Below are 18,371 nucleotides of genomic sequence, written 5' to 3'. Positions count from 1 at the left end.
AAAGGAGATGATGGCTTGAGATGGTAGTAAATGGGTCAGTAGATTACAGGACTCTGTGGGTGTAAGGACTAGGTAGACTAGGAATGCCAGGCTGAATATAGTGGAGAGAAGGAAGTAATTATCAAAGAATAGGTTTGCAGAAATACAGATTTCAGAAGCTGCATGGTTTTTGGTGATTTACATTGTCTACAATATAAGGAAAATATTGTTGAAGTTAAAGAAGTAAAGAAACACAGAGACCAAAAAGATTGACTTTCTGTGTTTAGGTTGAAGTCACATGACCCACAGGCATAATGATGGATTAAAGAAGACAGTGAATCAGGTGCCAAGTCATCAGTCTGTAAGTAGTGAGGGAGAACTTTGAGGGAAGTAGTTAATTCGCAACAAGGATGATGGGTAGCAAAGTCTGATCCCATGGTATTAAAAGAAACTGAAGTAGAGTGCAATTAAAGGAGGAAGGAGGCAATTGCCATGAGGGGACCTCTGCTCTTGGCCCTAAACTACTTGAGAGCTCAGTGGAGAAGTATCTTCCAGAAATACCCAAGTTTCAGCTAGAATAAGAAAGTACATTCAGAGAGATTGAGCAACACTATTGTAGGATCTAGCAAAACCTGGAGATGTGAGATTTAAACTTGCTGTGTTGTGTGTTCAAGTTCAGCATCAGTACCAGTTGTGGTGGGACTGAAGTGATTATTGATGGTATTGATAGTCTGCTAGATGAAGGTAGCAAATTGTTACAGTTGAGAAAACATCTAAATATTAAGGAGTCATTGAGATGTGCTTCTGTTTTTTAAGGTCCAAGTTTAAAGACCTTTTGGCAAGTTTTTTGCCCAATCCACTGTTTTTTTCTTTCTTTTATTATTATTACTATTTTTAGTAGCATGGTGCTGAGAGTACAGAATTTATGTATACTCAGTTTCTTGTCTCTCTTATGGGCTTGGATGTTTTTATGTGTTTAGTGATTTCTTATTCTTATACTCTGACATGCTCACTCTCCTGAGTGGTTTGGATTTTGTAAGTTTTATGGCTGAACACTGTGATTTCTTGTCTGTTTCTTTAATTTTCAGTGTATGTGTGTGTGTGTGTGTGTGTGTACATAAACATTCTGTTATTTTCTTTTATTTCTCTCTGTTTCCTATAGAAGACAGGATTTGGCCTTTTTTTTTTTCTTTTTGGCAGATTTTACTTTATTTTCTTGATAACACCAAATTTGAATTTTCAGAAAGAAGTTCCTAACTATGGGGACTAACGTGTGATGCTTCCATATGACAAGACATGATACTGGGGTTAAGATTTTATTTTTGCAGGAATCTGTGGGGAGGATAGTGAAAATGCCATCAGTAAAACTTAAATGACCCCGTATAATACAAACATTTTACAAATAAGATGCAAGTGGGCACTGAAGAAGAGTGAAATCTTAAAGACATTCCATCACACACCTGCATTTTCCATAGTCTCTATAATTAATTGCTTATAATTTATAATGGAGGAAAGAGAGAAATGTGACTTAGAAATAAAACTAGTTAACAGATTATACAATGTGCTAAATTTATTTTAACACTATTCTAGTTATAAAATTAAATGTAGAAGTATACATTTGTGTATATCTGGCTTTTTGGTTTTTTTTTGTTTTGTTTGTGTGGGTTTTTTTAGATTTTTTTTTTATATATGGGTGTTTTGCCTCCTTGTATGTCTGCACCATGTGTGTTTCTAATGCTCTCAGAGGCTAGAAAAGGGCGCTGGATCCCCTGAAACTGAAGTTACAGATGTTGTGAGCTGCCGTGTGGGTGCTAGGAATCAAACCCAGGACCTTTGGAAGAGCTCTTAATCACTAGCCATCTTCCAGTCCCCCATTTGTATATGTCTTAAAGAAAATGATATTTTTGGTAAACTATTATTTTGATTAAATTCTACTGATAACAAGTGGTAGCCAATACGTCTGATTTTAAAAAATAATTTATGCTGATTATAAGTCAAAAAGTTTAAATATAAAGATTGATGATTAAAATTTCAGTGTTAAATTGTTGGCAGAACATAATTTTGTTGAAAGAAAATTGTTTTGGTTTAAAAGTAAGAACTTAAAATTAGTATCACTTTTTTAATTTTGGTCATAGTGTATATATCTTCTACCTGTAAATATTTAGGTATGGTTGATATATTGTATACCCCAATTAACTTATCTGGGGGTCAGAGAACAGAACAGCCACTATATTAAACATAGAGATTAGGCAGTGGTAGCACATGCCTTTAATCCTAGCATTCTGGAGCCAAAGTTCCATCTGGATCTCTGAGTTTAAGGCCACACTGGAAACAGCCAGGCATGATGGCACATACCTTTAACTCCAGCACTTGAGATCTCGTGTCTTGCTTGGGAAAGACACATGCCTTTAATCCCAAGAAGTGATGGCAGGAAGCAGAAAGGTATATAAGGCATGAGGACTAAAAACTAGAGGCTTTTAAGCTTTTAGACTTTTAGCAGCTGTTCAACTGAGATCCATTCAGGTGAGGACTCAGAAGCTTCCAGTTTGAGGAAACAAGATCGCCTGAGAAGTTGGCAAGGTGAAGTTAGTTGTGGCTTGTTCTGCTTCTCTGATCTCTCAGTTTTCACCCCAATATCTGGCTCTGGGTGTTTTTTTTATTAATAAGATCGTTTAGAAATTCATGTTACATTTAGGCATCTGGTTTTACATGTTATTCATCAAGTATTTTAATCAGCTAACTATATGTTAAGTTGCTCTTAAATATTTTTGATATACTTATGAACAAATTACGGGTAGTCTGCTGGGTAGTGATCTGCTAGTATTCCTCTTAGTGAGAGGAGTGCTTATAGAGGGGGTGTGTGTATGTGTGTGTGGGGGGGGAGGGTGACCCAATCCTAGGTCTTCTGTATGCTAGACAAGTCAGCTCTTCCAGTAAGTACTACACCACTGCCCTAGTCCATTTAAAACTGTATCACTGCAAACACCAAATAGAACAGAAGAAAACCATCTGAGACACTAACCTCCTTTTGTTTTATTAGATTAAGGAACTTCAGCAGGCCTTAACAGTCAAACAGAATGAAGAACATGACCGGCAGAAGAGAATAAGCAACACCCGCAGGATGATAGAGGACTTGCAGAATGAGCTCAGGACTGCAGAGAACTGTGAGAACCTTCAGCCTCAGATTGATGCTATCACAAATGATCTGAGGCGAGTTCAAGAGGAAAAGGGATTGTGTGAAGGCGAGATCATTGATAAACAAAGAGAAAAGGAGATGCTAGAGAAGCAGAAACGGAGTAAGTTTCCTGAGGGCAAAGAATAGTTTATAAAATGGAGACTTGCTTATTTCCCCTAATCTCACCCCTCATACTGATTTCATAGCTCAAACTTCAGGTCTTTGATCCATTCTAGTCTGTTGATCTGAATGCTGGGTACACACAGTTGAAAGGGATTCAGGAAAAGGGGTGCTCTCCTTCCTTCCCTTAAGTCTAGCAGTTCACTGCGACCCTCCTGCTTCTGTTATTACATCATACTTCAGTGCTGCTTAATTAACTTTACAGACCTTTGTTTCCTGTTTTCTCTAAGTGTAGATTTTAGCTTAAAATGTCCTCCCTCCCCCCCACCCCCCCACCCCCGTGTGTGTGTGTGTGTGTGTGTGTGTGTGTGTGTGTGTGTGTGTGTGTGTGTGTCTTTCTCTCTGTTTGTTTTTGTGACAGGTTTTCTCACTGTGTGTGTGTCTTTCTCTCTGTTTGTTTTTGTGACAGGTTTTCTCTGTGTAGTCCTGGTTGTCCTGGAACTCGCTCTTGTAGAGCAGGCTGGCCTTGAACTCACAGAGATCCACCTGCCTCTGCCTCCTGAGTGCTGGGATTAAAGATGTGTCCCACCACCACCTGACCTTCTTTTTATTGTAGTTTTCAAAATGACTGTATTAGTAATGCTGACATTTGTTACTGTGATAGTTTTCAGTGTCAAGTGTACATTTTGTATGCTTGGGTTAATGCAGCACTCCCATTCTTGCTTTTGTACTTTCTTAACTTCTAAACTTATTTACAGCTGGGTACGTTATAATTGAATTGCCTTTTACTGGCAACATTTTTAAGGGTTTTAATTTGCCTTTTTTTAGAAAACACTATTTGTTGTATTTTATCTTTAAATTAAAAAGAAGTTAATATTTGTATAGCTGGGCACACAGTTGTCACTGGGCACACATAGAGGTCAGAGGACAATCTTCTGGAGCTGGTTTTCTCCTTCTACCACTGTGTGATCTCTGGATCACACTGAGATCATCGGGCTTGCAGAACGAGAACTTCCATCCACTGGGCTATTTCACCAGCCCAGCAGTTCCTTCAGTCTGGAAAGAGGAAAATCCAACTTAGTTGTCATACTGTTTTTCTGAATTTTGCATCTTGTGCTGTCCTGCTTCCATCGAACCAGGTTGTTTCCAAGGCCTTCTCCATGGTCCTCAGCTGGACTTTGTCTCCTACTGCTCCTGCACTGAGTAAATCTGCTTAAGAATAGACGCTGAAAATGAATTTCAGTATTTTTGTGTTACCTGAGAACATTTTAAATTTAGTATTCCCCTTTCTTGATCTTGTTGTATATCCAGTTCTACATTAAAGGTGGAACTAAATACCTTTTCTTTTTTCCTCTCAGGAAAAAAAATTCTCATGGCCCTTGCCACTGTCTTCTGCTAGAAAAACTACTCTTTTTTGTCTTTTTTATCCCCAGGTGCCCTGGTTTTCAATGGCTTCAGGGTCCTTTTTATCTTAGGTGTTCAGTGATTTTAGAAAGATTTTGGAAGATTTGTCCTGGCTGATATTTATAACCTCTAGACTTAAGATATTCTGTATTGTTTACAGATTGACATACTAATGTTTTCAGAGAAATGATACTTTTCCTTCCAATTGTAGGTGTGGGTGATCATATCATACGTTTTGACAATCTTATGAATCAAAAGGAAGATAAGCTGAGACAGCGGTACCGGGACACATACGATGCAGTCGTGTGGCTGAGAAATAACAGAGATAGGTTTAAGCAAAGAGTCTGTGAGCCCATAATGCTCACGGTAAGAAGTTTCATTCATTTTTTTTAATATCGCTTTGTTTTACTATTGGGATAATCATAGATTTTTGTTGATATATGTTGGCCTGCCAGGTGTTGTTGGCACACACCTTTAATACCCAGCACTCAGGAGGCAGAGGCAGGCAAATCTCTGTGAGTTTGAGGCCAGCCTGGTCTACAAAGTGAGTTCCAGGACAGGCTCCAAAATCTACACAGAGAAACCCTGTCTCCAAAAAAAAAAGTTGAAAGCGATGTTTGACAAGCAAGAAAATCATCTCTTATAAAAGCTGTCTGAGGATTTTATAACTGGAGCAAATAATTGATATAAAAATAATTGATAGTGTTGATGACTGGGTCATCAGGAATAGAAAATCTATAGCAAATAATTTAGTGAAATTTGGTCATAAGTTTAATAGAATAATTTTCATCAAATTATCAGGTGATTAATTTGGCTTTTTAAAGGGATGTAAGAGTAAGAAAACACATTTCTTAATGGTGATATACTAGATATAGATAAATAAGATTAGAACCTGTCCCCAAAATAACCAAAGAATTATTTTTTCTAGGTACTTTTTCTTTGAAAAATTTTAATAGATCTTTGCAGAATTCATGACAAGCCCTGTTTCCTCTAACTTATACTTTATTAAGAATAGCATAGATTTAATTCTTATTATATCTGATATTAGTAAAATCCATATCCATAATACATTCTTTTCTTCACAGTTGCATGGACCTATAACCGCAGCTCTCAAGAGGCTGGGGCAGGAGGATTTAGAGTTTGATGCTAGCCTCAGCTACATGACAAGTTCCATTCTAGCCTGGGTTACATAGTAAAACCCTGTACTCCAAAACCAAACAGAAACAACAGCAAAGAGAATATTTTTTCAAAATTAAGAAGAGAATTTATATTTAGTGTATTTTCATTGTTTTCATCTGCTGTGGACTAAAAAAAAAAATCCTTGCTATAAGTTATAATGCATGTAATTACTTACACATTTAAAAAAAAAAAAACAGTCTCAGTTATAGTTCAGAATTTAACCAGATTTGTCATCTGATTGTCTTAACTACATAGCTTATCCCCAGGTCACATCACTAGTTGGAGTATATTTACATTCTTAACAACATCTAAGTATTTAAGATAAAAAGATGTATTCTACTTTTTCAGCCTTCATGTAGTGACTTTTCACTTTTTTTTATTTTTATTATTTAGAAATTTTCTATTTATTTTACATACCAACCATAGATCCCCCTCTCCTCTCTCCCCAACACACACCCCCATTCCTACCTCTCCCAAGGCAAGGTCTCCCATGGGGAGTCAGCAGAGCCTGGTACATTCAGATGAGGCAGGTCCAAGCCTCTCCCCCCGCGCCAAGGCTGATGTTCCACCATAGGCACTGAGCTCCAAAAAGCCTGCTAATGCACCAGGGATAGATCCCGATCCATGGGCCTGGGGGCCCCCCCAAACAGTTCAAGCTAAACAACTGTTTTGAGTATCCAGAGGGCCTAGTCTAGTCCCATGGGGGCTCCACAGCTGTTGGTCCATAGTTCATGAGTTTCCACTAGTTTGGCTGGCCGTCTCTGTACATTTTCCCATGATCTCAATGTCCCTTGCTCATAGAATCCCTCCTCTCTCTCATCGATTGGATGGCACCTGGCCATGGTTCTCTGCATCTGCTTCCATCAGTTACTAGATGAAGGCTCTATGATGACAGTTAGGGTATTCACTAATCTGATTACTGGAGTAGGCCAGTTCAGGCACCCTCTCGACTATTGCTAGTAGTCTAAGGTTGCGTCATCCTTGTGGATTCCTGGGAACTTCCCTAGCACCCTGTTTCTCTCTGTTCCCATGATGTCTTCATTTATCATGGGATCTCTTTCCTTGCTCTACCACTCTGTCCCTGTTCAACTTTTCACTTTTCTTGCTTCGCTTTCCCTTCATATCTATATGTACACTTACCTAACCCTTAAGTCTACTTAAATGAACCTACATTGGCAAGTTAAAAATATATACATTGAAAGTGTTAGTCATATAGCTTGTTCTGTTTCTGTGATTTATTTCTAATGACTCCAATCTAGAATTGGAGAAATGTGGAAAAGATTTACAGGTATTATTCTCAAAGTAATATTTATAATAACAACTGTATATTAACACAGTAATATGCATAATGAAGAAAATTCATAAAGATACTGATAGGTGAGATGAGTCACCTTTTATTTTCACAGTGGAATACAGTTCAACCATTAAAATACTGTTGTGGGGCTGGGGTGATAGTTCATTTGGTAAAGTGCTTGCAGAGAACTGAATTTGATCCCTCAGAACCCATGTAAAAAACCAACCGTGCTGGTGTGCTTATAATCCTGGCACTAGGGAGGTGGAAGCAGATGGATCACTGGGGTTCTCTGCCAGCCATTCTAACCTGCTTGGTGAATACCGGGCCAGCAGGGGATCCTGCCTCACAAAACAAGGTAGATGGCAGATGAGGAACAATAATGATTGTCCTCTGACTTCTACTTATACAAATCTATATGAACGTGTATACATGCATATACATAAACAAATAAAGCTATAGGTTAGGTCTAATAATAAATGAATGAGTTTATGACATGTTAATGAATTATAAAGTCGGTTGAATAGGGTATGTAGAAATTTTTCATTTAAAAAATATGAAACAGGAGACTACATCAACTAGATGATCTCAAGAGTGGTATCTGCTTTCCTTTCAGTCTGTATCTTACTCCTTTGTGAAGGTACAACTCTAAAATTCTTTTAAAAGCTTAGTTTTCACTAAATACCAGAAAGAAAGGAGCAGGATTCTAAGAAACAGGAAGATGAACTAATATGTTGGATAAATTTTACTTGAGGATATGCATTATCCCTGGAAAAAAGGATAAATTATCCACTGTTAGAATGGCACAAACTGGCTAGTGACCAGAATGACTATTTGTGAGATTTCAAAGAATTGAATGGCCGTGGGGTGAACTCTCTACACAAGATGAGGGCTTTTGGTTCTCAAATGGAAAGATACTTCTAATAAATATACCCTGGAAAAACTTGAGAACCAAATCCTGTGCTGGCTCATCCAAAGCAATTATTTTTGTCCAGTCTAAAAGTTGAAGTGAACATCAGCTTACATTTTCATTCATTTGTACTTCCAATAAAGTAATTAAATATGAAAAGAAAAAGTATGAAAAGACAGACACCAGAGTGTGTGCTTGGATAATTGTATCTTACAGAGATTATTGTCTGTGCATTCCCATTTTTCTACACTGCTACTGTTTTCTAGAGAATAGTATTGACCAATGTTTATATAATAAACCTTTAAAAAAAAAAAACTATACTATCTCTTTTTTTTTAAGCAATATTGGAAATTGAATCTAGGGCCTATTATGTAGTAAACAAGTGCTCTCCCACTAAGCTATATCACCAGACTAGAGCCCTGGTTAAAATTAGCATATTTCATGATAGAACATCCTATGTGAATACCTTGTCCTTCATCTAGCTTTCCTGTGAAATCTAATAGATTGAGTGTTCGCTGTATGGTGCTTTGCTTTGCATTTTGCTCATTCGTCTGTTATAAAGATTTAATATTCTTGAGACAGTTCTTCCCTTACCTGTTTTAATATCTTTCATAGAACTGAGCCACCTGTGCTGTAGTGTCTAATTAGTAAATATTTTTTAACATGTTAGTAAAAGTTGTGTGTGTTGGTCTGTGCCTGTAATACCAGCACCTATGAGGTTGGTGTAAGAGAGGACCACAAGTTTGAGGCCTGCAGCACAAGCCACATAATGAACTGCAGGTAGAATCACATAGTAGGGAAAAAAATCAAAACCCCAAGTAACTAAGTTTATGTTGTAGTGATGCAAACCTTTGACTTCTTGAAGGCTCCAATAGCTGATTGACATAACAAGTTTTTTCCACGTGTCTTATGAAAGTATGGTTTTGTACCTATAAGCTATTGCTAAGTATAATAGGAAGTGTTTTTGAAGATTGAGAAGAAAAGTACTAAGTTTGGGGAAAGATAGGAGCTGTTTGTAGGTAGCAGTCTCCAACTTGAGTGAGTTAAGCAGAAGGAAACTAAAGCTGTGTCTAAGATCATTAAAAACTCATTGTTAGCAGAGCCTCATGTGGTTGTTCTGAGTAACAAATGAAATGTTTTGAAATTACTTAGCAGTAAATTTAATCTAGTCAAATCCAAGATGTATGTGCATACACTCTATTATCAATGGGTTTCAGAAAAACTAATTTTTCCCTTTTTTAGATTAATATGAAAGATAATAAAAATGCAAAATATGTTGAAAATCATATTTCATCAAATGACTTAAGAGCCTTTGTGTTTGAAAGTCAAGAAGATATGGAGATTTTCCTCAGAGAGGTAAGTAGTAACCAGCAATGTTACAATTGACAAGGCACCTTCTGATTTTCTCCTTTGTGGGTTTATAATCTTCTGTATTCTCTGAAAAAATATCATCTTCCTTATCCTCAATACACTTCCTCAGTTTATTAATGTAAAGTGACCTGAGAGAAGCTTTAAAATGTTAATATGTCGGGCTGGAGAGATGGCTCAGTGTCTCTGCTCTTCCAGAGGTCGTGAGTTCAATTCTCAGCAACCACATGGTGGCTCACAAACATCTGTAATGAGATCTGGTGCCCTCTTCTGGCCTGCAGGGACACATGCAGGCAGAACACTGTATAGATAATAAATAAATAAATCTAAAAAAATGTTAATATGTCCATCACAACTGAAACTCCTCCATTCTACTTGCCTCAACATTGTTTTCTCTTTTACAGTATGGAAAAGGTTCAGGTTTGAGTTTGTTTGTTTTGGTTTAGTTTAGTTTGAGTTTTTATTCCTTTTGGGGTAGAGATGGTTTTTTGGTTTGGTTTGGTTTTTTGGGTTTGTTTGTTTGTTTGTTTAAGACCAAATTTCTTACTCACCTAGAACTTACCAGTTAGAGTAGGCTGGCTGGCCAGCGAAGTCTGAGAGATCTGCCTGTCTCAACCTCCTCCACACTGGGATTACAAGTATGCATGTCTGCCCCCACTCTTTTTATATGGGCTCCGGGGATCAAAGTGTGTGCTTACAAGGCACACACTTTACCCCTTAAGCCCTTTCCCCAGCCCAATGTTTTTGGGTTGTGGTTTTTTGTTTTTTGAGATAGGGTTTCTCTGTATAGCTTTGCACCTTTCCTGGATCTCTCTCCATAGACCAAGCCGGCCTCGAACTAAAAAAGATCCACCTGCCTCTGCCTCCCGAGTGCTGGGATTAAAGGTGTGCACCACCACCACCCGGCTCCAATGTATTTTTTACATACCAATGTATTTTTTACATATCTTTTGTTAAATGTATGTTTTATGGCCTGTCTTAGTTGGGGTTTCTGTTGCTGTGAAGAGACACTCAGACCACAGCAACTCTTATAAAGAAAAACATTTAACAGGGGCCAGCTTACAATTCAGAGGCTTAGTCCATTATCAATGAATCATGTGTTCTTGCCCCGCATCTTTGCCAGCCTGTGCTGTTGTATTGGTCAGGATTAGCTAAGGATCAGAACTGATGGAATGAACATGCATACATATGAAAGGGACTTATTAGAGCAGCTTATAGTCCAAGTAGTCCAGTAATAGTGTCTCCTGATGGAAAAACCAAGGATCCAGTAGTTGTTCAGTCCACCAGTATTGATGTAACCAACCGTCTTATTAAATAAGAAACATAGAAACAATGCAAAAGAGAAAGCCGAGAGGTCAGAGCTCAGAGCTAAAATCTCACCCTTCCACCTGTGGTGTCCCAGCTTCCCGAATGAGGGTTCTATTTCCTGTCTGTTCGTCTATTTAAAGTATTTTGTTCTGCCTTCTCATTGGTTGTAAACCCAAACACGTGACTGCCTCGTCACTGTCTGAATGTACAGCCCCCTAGGTCTTAAAGGCATATGTCTCCAATGCTGGCTATATCCCTGAACACACAGATATCTATGGGATTAAAGGCGTGTGCCACCACCGCCACACTCTTGCTATGGCTCTAATAGCTCTGACCCCCGGGCAACTTTATTTATTAACATACAATCAAAATCACATTTCAGTACAATTAGATTACCACCACACACCAGACTAGATTTCTCAGCAATCCCGTCTGGTGCTGGAGTCCCAGGGAGGTTCTATACACCTGCAAGTTTTCTGTCCCTGTTGGAATCCCAAAGAAGTAGGTTCTAACACCAGCAAAGGAATGGCTAGGATAGAAGAGGTTGCCAGTGAACGAGGGCAAGCAGACAGAAAGCACAGCTTCCTTCTTCCATGTCCTTTCGTGTGGGCTGCTACCAGAAGGTGTGGTCCAGATGTAGGGTGGGTCTTCTGACCTCAACGATCCAACCAAGATTATCCGTCACAGCCATTCTTTGTTTTATTGATCTTTGCCATCCTGACTGGGATAAGATGAAATCTCAGAGTAACTTTAATTCACATTTCCCAGATGGCTGAGGGTGTGAGCATTTCTATAAGTGTTTCTCGGCTCTTTGTTTCACCTTTGGGAACTCTCCTTAGTTCATGCCTCATGTTTTAAAATGGCTTGTTTGTTTTCTTGATGTTCCACTTTTTCTTGGTTTGTTGTTATTTATATATTCTATACACAAACCCTTTTCCATGAGTGAATTTTTTATTTTCGATATTGCATTTTATTTATCTAGCGTTTCTATTAAAATCTGTTTGTTTACTATGTCCACTAGGGTTAGCCATCTGTTTATTCTGTATGGTAATAGTTTTCTTGAACAAGCTTAACTACTTTAAAATTTGTGTGTGCTAAATCTGACATTTGTGTTCCTGTGAGGTCAGCTTCTGACTGCTTTTTCTCTTAGCTATGATAGCATTTAATTTTCATACATAAGAATTTTTATTGCTCACTAGAGTTGCAGATCATACCCCTAGGGTCAGTTATCTTCTGAAGAGACTGACTAGCAGTGAACTTAATTGGACTCAAACTTCAAACTGTTAGCAACTGAAGGGTGTGTGTGTGTGTGTGTGTGTGTGTGTGTGTGTGTGTGTGTGTTGGCATAGCATGTGGAATCCAGAGGTCACCATCTGGTGTCTTCCTCTTTCCATCCACATATTTTTTTTCCAACAGAGGTTTTTTTGGTTTATTACATGATATAAAAGTGCTTGCAATAATACTCCAGAGAACAGGTCCTGCACCTCGCCAGGGCAGCCCAATAGACCCATAGACGAGGGACCTTGAACCAGACGAATGATTCCTTGCAGTGAACACTTGAAAGTAGAGATGTATGGACCAAGGAGTATATGGTGTGACTTGTTGGGTCACACTGCAGCTTCTATGATGAAATTTTTAAACCCTCCCCCTCTTTTTTAAATTTTTCTCATTTTATTTTCTTCTTTTTTTTCTCCTGAATTTTATTTTATTGGGAGTGAGGTGCAGGGGTGGAGGGTGGATGCGAAGGGATGGGGAATGAATTGGATCAAGATAGATGATGTAAAAAACACATAGAATAAATTTTTATTATTAAAAAAATTTTTAAGTGCTTGCAGTGGATACAGAATGCTGGAAATCCAGTCATAGGAAACTCCACATTATTTTTTGAAACAGAGTCTCTTGCTTAATGTGGAACTTACTGATTGGCTATGCTGACGGGCTAATAAGCTGTAGGGATCCTCCTGTCTCTGTACCTACCCAGTGCTTTGGTTATAGATACATGCTGCCCTACCCAGCTTTTATGTGAGTATTAGGTATGAACTCATGACAGGCACTTTATGTACTGAGCCATCTCCCTGGCCCTCCTGCTCAGCGCCCTCTCCCACGTCTGTTTGCTGCCTTCTCATGGTCCACTGCAAGTTACCTGTGCATTTTCAGTTGAAGAATCAGCCAAAGATTGAAACAGATTCGAGTATTGTGAAGCTTCTCACTTGGCAAGAATCCTGCCAAGAATTATTAATGAAAGTATAACTGCCATCTATATATTTTGAAGCCAGTTCCAAACATTCTGTTTCATCTGAAAATTCGGTACATATTTCTGAAAGAAATGCATTCTTGGATGGGTGTAAGGCCACATACCTGTAATCCCAGCTCTTGAGAGGCTGATGCAGAAGATTGTGAGTTTGAGGCCAACTTGGGGTACATAGTGAGTTCCTGTCCACAGAATAAGTAAGACCCCATCTTGAGCAGAAAAACCAAAAGCAGAGAAACCCATAAAGTAGAAAAGCTCATATTGAATTTGTGGGGAGTAAAGTTAAAGGGAAAAAATAAAAGATAATGAATGCTTTGCTTAAATTGCTGATCATCCTAGCAATGCCAGTGGGAGTATGGTGACTTTAGAAATTATTTCAATTAAGCACATGGTAATTAGTATTGTCTCTTATTATTGATTTAGGTTCGTGACAATAAGAAGTTAAGAGTAAATGCTGTTATTGCTCCCAAGATTTCATATGCAGACAAAGCACCTTCAAGATCTCTGAATGAGTTAAAGTAAGTTGAAAGTATTATTAGAATTAATTTGAACACTGAATAATTTTAAGTGATTTTTAATTCTTCACATAGTGTTTGGTGTAAGCTGTATTAATCTGTCTTAGGTGATCTGCTGAAGTCTAAGCAGAAAAGTTCACACTTAGGAATGTGCCAGGTTTCATGTTTCATACAGGTGATTTTTCAAATTAGAACAGTATCAGATTAGTTAAAAAAACATACTACATATCTTTTACTAGAAGTAAAAGACATAGGTTAGCCATTGGAAATAGGAAGTAATGAATCATTTTCTAATGTAAAAGTAATTTCTGTGCCGGGTGGTGGTGGCATATGCCTTATCCCAGCACTTGAGAGGCAAAGGCAGGCAGATCTCTGTGAGTTCGAAGCCAGTCTGGTCTTCAGAGCAAGATCCAGGACAGCAAGGGCTCTTAAATAGAGAAACCCTGAGTCTAGAAAATTAATAATAATAATAGTAATAATATCTGTAAGGGCTAAATGTAAAGAAATGCAGTTTTATACAGTTATATGTAAATATCTAATCTCTGGATATAACTAGACATTCTTAATTTAAGAAATTAAGAACAGGAACAGAAAAAGATAGTTTGTAAAAAAAATTGTAATCATAAAAGGCTTAAGCTTAGCAGCAAGGAAGAAAATAGCACAAGGGATTTTAAAATGTAAAAAGCCTTCTTCTCTACCATTATTAAAATGTGTCTTAGTTACTTTTCTTTCTTTGTTTTTTGTTGTTGTTGTTTTGCTGTTGTTTCATGACAGAGTCTCACTGTGTAGCTTTGTCTGGAACTCACTGTGTAGAACAGGCTGGCCTTGAACTTACAGAGATCCACCTGCCTCTGCCTCCCAAGTGCTGAAATTAAAGGCATGCGCCACTACCTCCAGCTTTAATTACTTTTCTATTGCTGTGAAGAGACACATGACAAAAACAACTTTAAAAAAAGAACTTAATTAGAGGCTTGCTTACAGTTTCAGAGAATTAATAGAATCCATGACCACTATGGTGGGGTGCATGGCCCCTGGCAGGCAGGCAGGCACTGGAGCAGTGGCTGAGAATGCACATCTGATCCACAGGCACAAGGCAGAGAGAAAATGGGCCTGATGTCGGCTTCCAAAACCTCAAAACCCACCCCCAGTGACACCTCCTCCAGTAAGATCACACCTCCTAATCCTTCCCAAACAGTTCTACCAACTGGGAACCAAGTGTTCACACGTGAGCCCGTGGGGGCCACTCTCATTCAGACCATCACACTGTCTTTGACTTAATGCTTATTGACGACTGTCAATAATCAGGTCGTATGTCTGTGAGTGCACATATGTGTGTTCCTGTATGTGGAAGACAACCTCCGATATCATTTCTCATACTTTGCTCTCCTCAGACTTTTTTTGTGGAGTGAGAGAAAAGACAAAGTCTCATACTGTCCTAGAACTTACCAAGTAGGGTAGACCGTGTTGCTTGAGGCCCCAGTGATCCACTGTCTCTACCTCCCTGTTGGAATAATAAGCCAATGCCACCTTACCTGGAGATTTTGTATGGGTCGTGGGATTTGAACTCCAGTCCACAGCATGCAGACTTTTTTATTGTACTTGCAAGGCAAGCATTTCATCTGCTGAGCCATCTCTTTAGCCTGGTAATCAGGTTTTTAAAGTAGTATTTTAAATTGGTCCTTTTCTTTTCAGACAGTATGGCTTTTTTTCATATTTGCGAGAGCTGTTTGATGCACCTGATCCTGTGATGAGTTACCTTTGCTGCCAGTATCATATTCATGAAGTTCCTGTGGGAACTGAAAGAACCCGAGAAAGAATTGAACGGGTAAGAAAGTAAAGATATAGAAACTCTCTTTTTATTTAACAGTTGTAGTAGGACATAAAACTGGGACTATTAACTAATATTTTATAACAGAAGTGATAGAATTACCCAAAACAAATTAATAAATACTTTTATTTTTTAGAAGAATTAAGTAAAGTTAAAACTTGCCTGAATGCTCTTAGCTTATTCTGCCTTACTTGATGTGTATATGATGATTTAATCTCTAAAAATCTTGCACTCTAAATCATATTATCTTTCAAGTGTACAATAGAATGGTAGGGGATATAGGTCTATTCTGGTAAGCTTTCACTTTCTTAAAGCTTTTATTTAAGACTGTCTCAATAAACAAATGGCCACTTTTCATAGGATTATTTTCTTAGCAAATAAATCCTTAAAGTTTTTTGTAAGCAAGGACAGAACAAATCTCTCTTAGAACAGGCTTTTCTTTCTATTGTGAGAGGTTTGTTGTTGTTGTTGTTTGTTTTGTTTTTGTTTTATGAGACAGAATGTCATGTTGGCAGGCTCTCCTTAAATGACTGTGTAGCTAAGTCTGGTCTTGAATTCCTTAATCTTCTTTCTCAGCCTCCGAAATGCTGGGATTACAGTTGTGCCCAGCTTAGACTGTTTGTTTTTCAAACTACTAAGTTTATGTTTTGATACTGTGTGTGAACTAAGACTCAATTACAGGCCTACCTGTAGTTCTCTTCATTATCCTCCTTTATGTTGTTTCCAGAACATTTACCACATTTTAAGATATTGGTTAAGTAATGTTATTTTAAGTCTGGTATATTGGTCTTCTAGAATTCTCCTGGTTTATGTTCTTTATTTTTTTAGTCCTTTAAAGCATGTATCATAGTTTTTAATTAGAATGTTCATGAACTCCTACTTTATGTTATAGGTAATACAAGAAACTCGATTAAAACAAATTTATACAGCAGAAGAAAAGTATGTGTTAAAAACTTCTTTCTATTCAAATAAAGTTATTTCTAGTAACACATCCCTGAAAGTAGCCCAGTTCCTCACTGTCACTGTGGATCTGGAGCAAAGAAGACACTTGGAAGAACAACTGAAGGTTGGTTCACTGCATATAGTTACTAAATTATTGGCTGGGTTTTAATGCTTTAGAACTTGAAAAGTTTGTGTTAACAATTTGCATATCCCATAGGAAATTAATAGAAAATTGGAAGCAGTGGAGTCAGGATTGGTGGCCTTGCGTGACACAAACAAGCACCTCGAGCTCAAAGACAATGAGCTGAGACTGAAGAAGAAGGAGCTTCTTGAAAGAAAAACCAAAAAAAGACAACTGGAGCAGAAAATCAGCTCCAAGCTTGGAAGGTATCTTGTAGCTTTGGGTGGGGAGTTTAACGAAACACGGAGTGCGGGCCTACTGGTTCAGTCCTGTGATGTCAGCGACAGTTCATAGTCATTTCTAAAGTTTCAGTGTTAATGCTCAGATTACAGTGGTGGTCCATAGGGCAAGGGCAGTCAGACCAAAGTGTTTTCTTTCCAATCCTGTGACCCATTTAATGCCTGTGAATATAAATGTTCAGAATACAGTTAGAAATTACATTGGTACAGGTAAATTGTAGGTTCTTTCCTAGGGCCTGTGACGTCTCTAGCCATGGGTAATTGACTAGGGTTATAATACCAGATGTGAAATACAGCCTATTGAGTGGGCCTTAAGTCCAAGTAGAAAGCTATTGGTTACCCCCAAGATGAAAGTGCTACTGTTGCACTGTTGAGGATATTTTGCTGGCCTGCTAAACATGCCAGCATAGACTGAGGGCATTTCACCAGACCCACCATAGATAAAGAGCTACAAGCAGTCTATGGCTTGTAGACTGGGGAATCAGTTTTCTCTGGGGAAGAGCTTCCTGATAGGTTATCTAATCCCAAGAGGTCAGCCCTGAATACATGTACATATGAAAACCACTAAATGAACTCACACACAGAGAGACATGATAATAAATCGTGAATTTGAGAGGGATGGGGCATACAGTAGTTGGTAGTGAGGGAGGAAGGAATGTAGAAATGATGTGAATGCAGTTGTCATACTAATTTCTCAGAAAATAAATTTAGATTCAAAGAAATGGGAAAGTAAAAAATAAATTTTTAAAGAAGGAAACAATAAAATATGTTAGGAAATTTTTCTTGGTTTTTAAACTTTTTTTTTTTTTTTTTAGCAAATAGCTTCTTTTCTGGGTTTTCTTTTTCAATTTTTGGCCTTGTTTATCACCTTTAATCCTTCATTTTAATCCAATTTTCAATTGTTGATGAACCATTTAAGCTTTACTGTTGGACCTATTGCTGAAAACTTTTCTTTTCTTTTGAAAAATCTAATCATTTTTGCAACACAGTGACTTTTTGCCAGTTACCAGCCCAAATGTTTTATTTGTGTTCTTTCTACACTTTGTACTTCTGGGGTGATGGTTGGACTTTTTATGTAGTTAATCCAAAATACTATTGCAAAAACCTTTTTTTATTTTTATTTTTTAAAAATTTCCTACTGGCTTCCAACCTGTGCTTCCTAAGACCAGCTTTCATAATTATTCAGAATCTTGTTTTTCTCTTCAGCAACTCTTCTTTGTACACCATCCCCTGTTCTTGATGGTTCTTGTTTATTACTACTTCTGCCCTTTTTTGAGCCCCTTGGAGTCACCATGGTTTAATGGAAAGACCATGGACACTAAGTTGGTGTTAAACTTATCCTACCACTTAATGTCCATAATCCTAGGTGATTTACTTTTCAAACCTTTGTTTCTTAATTTATAAAATTATTTTAATGATAATTTTAGGACTCTTGCATAGGGTCAAGGTTTAGCTCATGTAGCTCAGGCTGGCCTCACATTAGCTGTGTAGCAGAGTGTGACCTTAAACCTGTGATTTTCCTGCCTTTGCCTCATCACCACTCCTGATTAATGCTGCTACAGGGGATTGGGTCCAAGTCTTTATGCTTTGTTGGGCAAGCACTCCACCAGTGGAGCTACATTCCCAACCCTGGGTTGATTTTTCTTCTGTTTTTACCAATGGATCAGCTCTACCTGCTTAA

General features: G+C 38.0%; 1 protein-coding gene across 3 annotated transcripts in view; it reads left to right on the top strand.

Annotated features, from left to right (window-relative positions):
* Smc5 (structural maintenance of chromosomes 5) overlaps positions 1–18,371 on the top strand; it is a 71,743-nt gene that overhangs the window by 28,461 nt on the left and 24,911 nt on the right. For all 3 annotated transcript variants that reach the window (XM_006985377.4, XM_006985378.4, XM_016003869.3), the window contains exons 9-15: positions 3,020–3,275; positions 4,890–5,044; positions 9,301–9,414; positions 13,409–13,503; positions 15,193–15,325; positions 16,221–16,394; positions 16,488–16,657. In XM_006985377.4, coding sequence (XP_006985439.1) covers positions 3,020–3,275; positions 4,890–5,044; positions 9,301–9,414; positions 13,409–13,503; positions 15,193–15,325; positions 16,221–16,394; positions 16,488–16,657 — 1,097 coding nt within the window. The remainder of the gene's footprint in view (positions 1–3,019; positions 3,276–4,889; positions 5,045–9,300; positions 9,415–13,408; positions 13,504–15,192; positions 15,326–16,220; positions 16,395–16,487; positions 16,658–18,371) is intronic.

This window comes from Peromyscus maniculatus, chromosome 1, assembly GCF_049852395.1.
Source record: "Peromyscus maniculatus bairdii isolate BWxNUB_F1_BW_parent chromosome 1, HU_Pman_BW_mat_3.1, whole genome shotgun sequence".
NCBI lineage: Eukaryota > Metazoa > Chordata > Mammalia > Rodentia > Cricetidae > Peromyscus > Peromyscus maniculatus.
The sequence above is the reverse complement of the archived record's forward strand: the minus strand, read 5'-3'. Positions and strand labels throughout refer to the sequence as shown.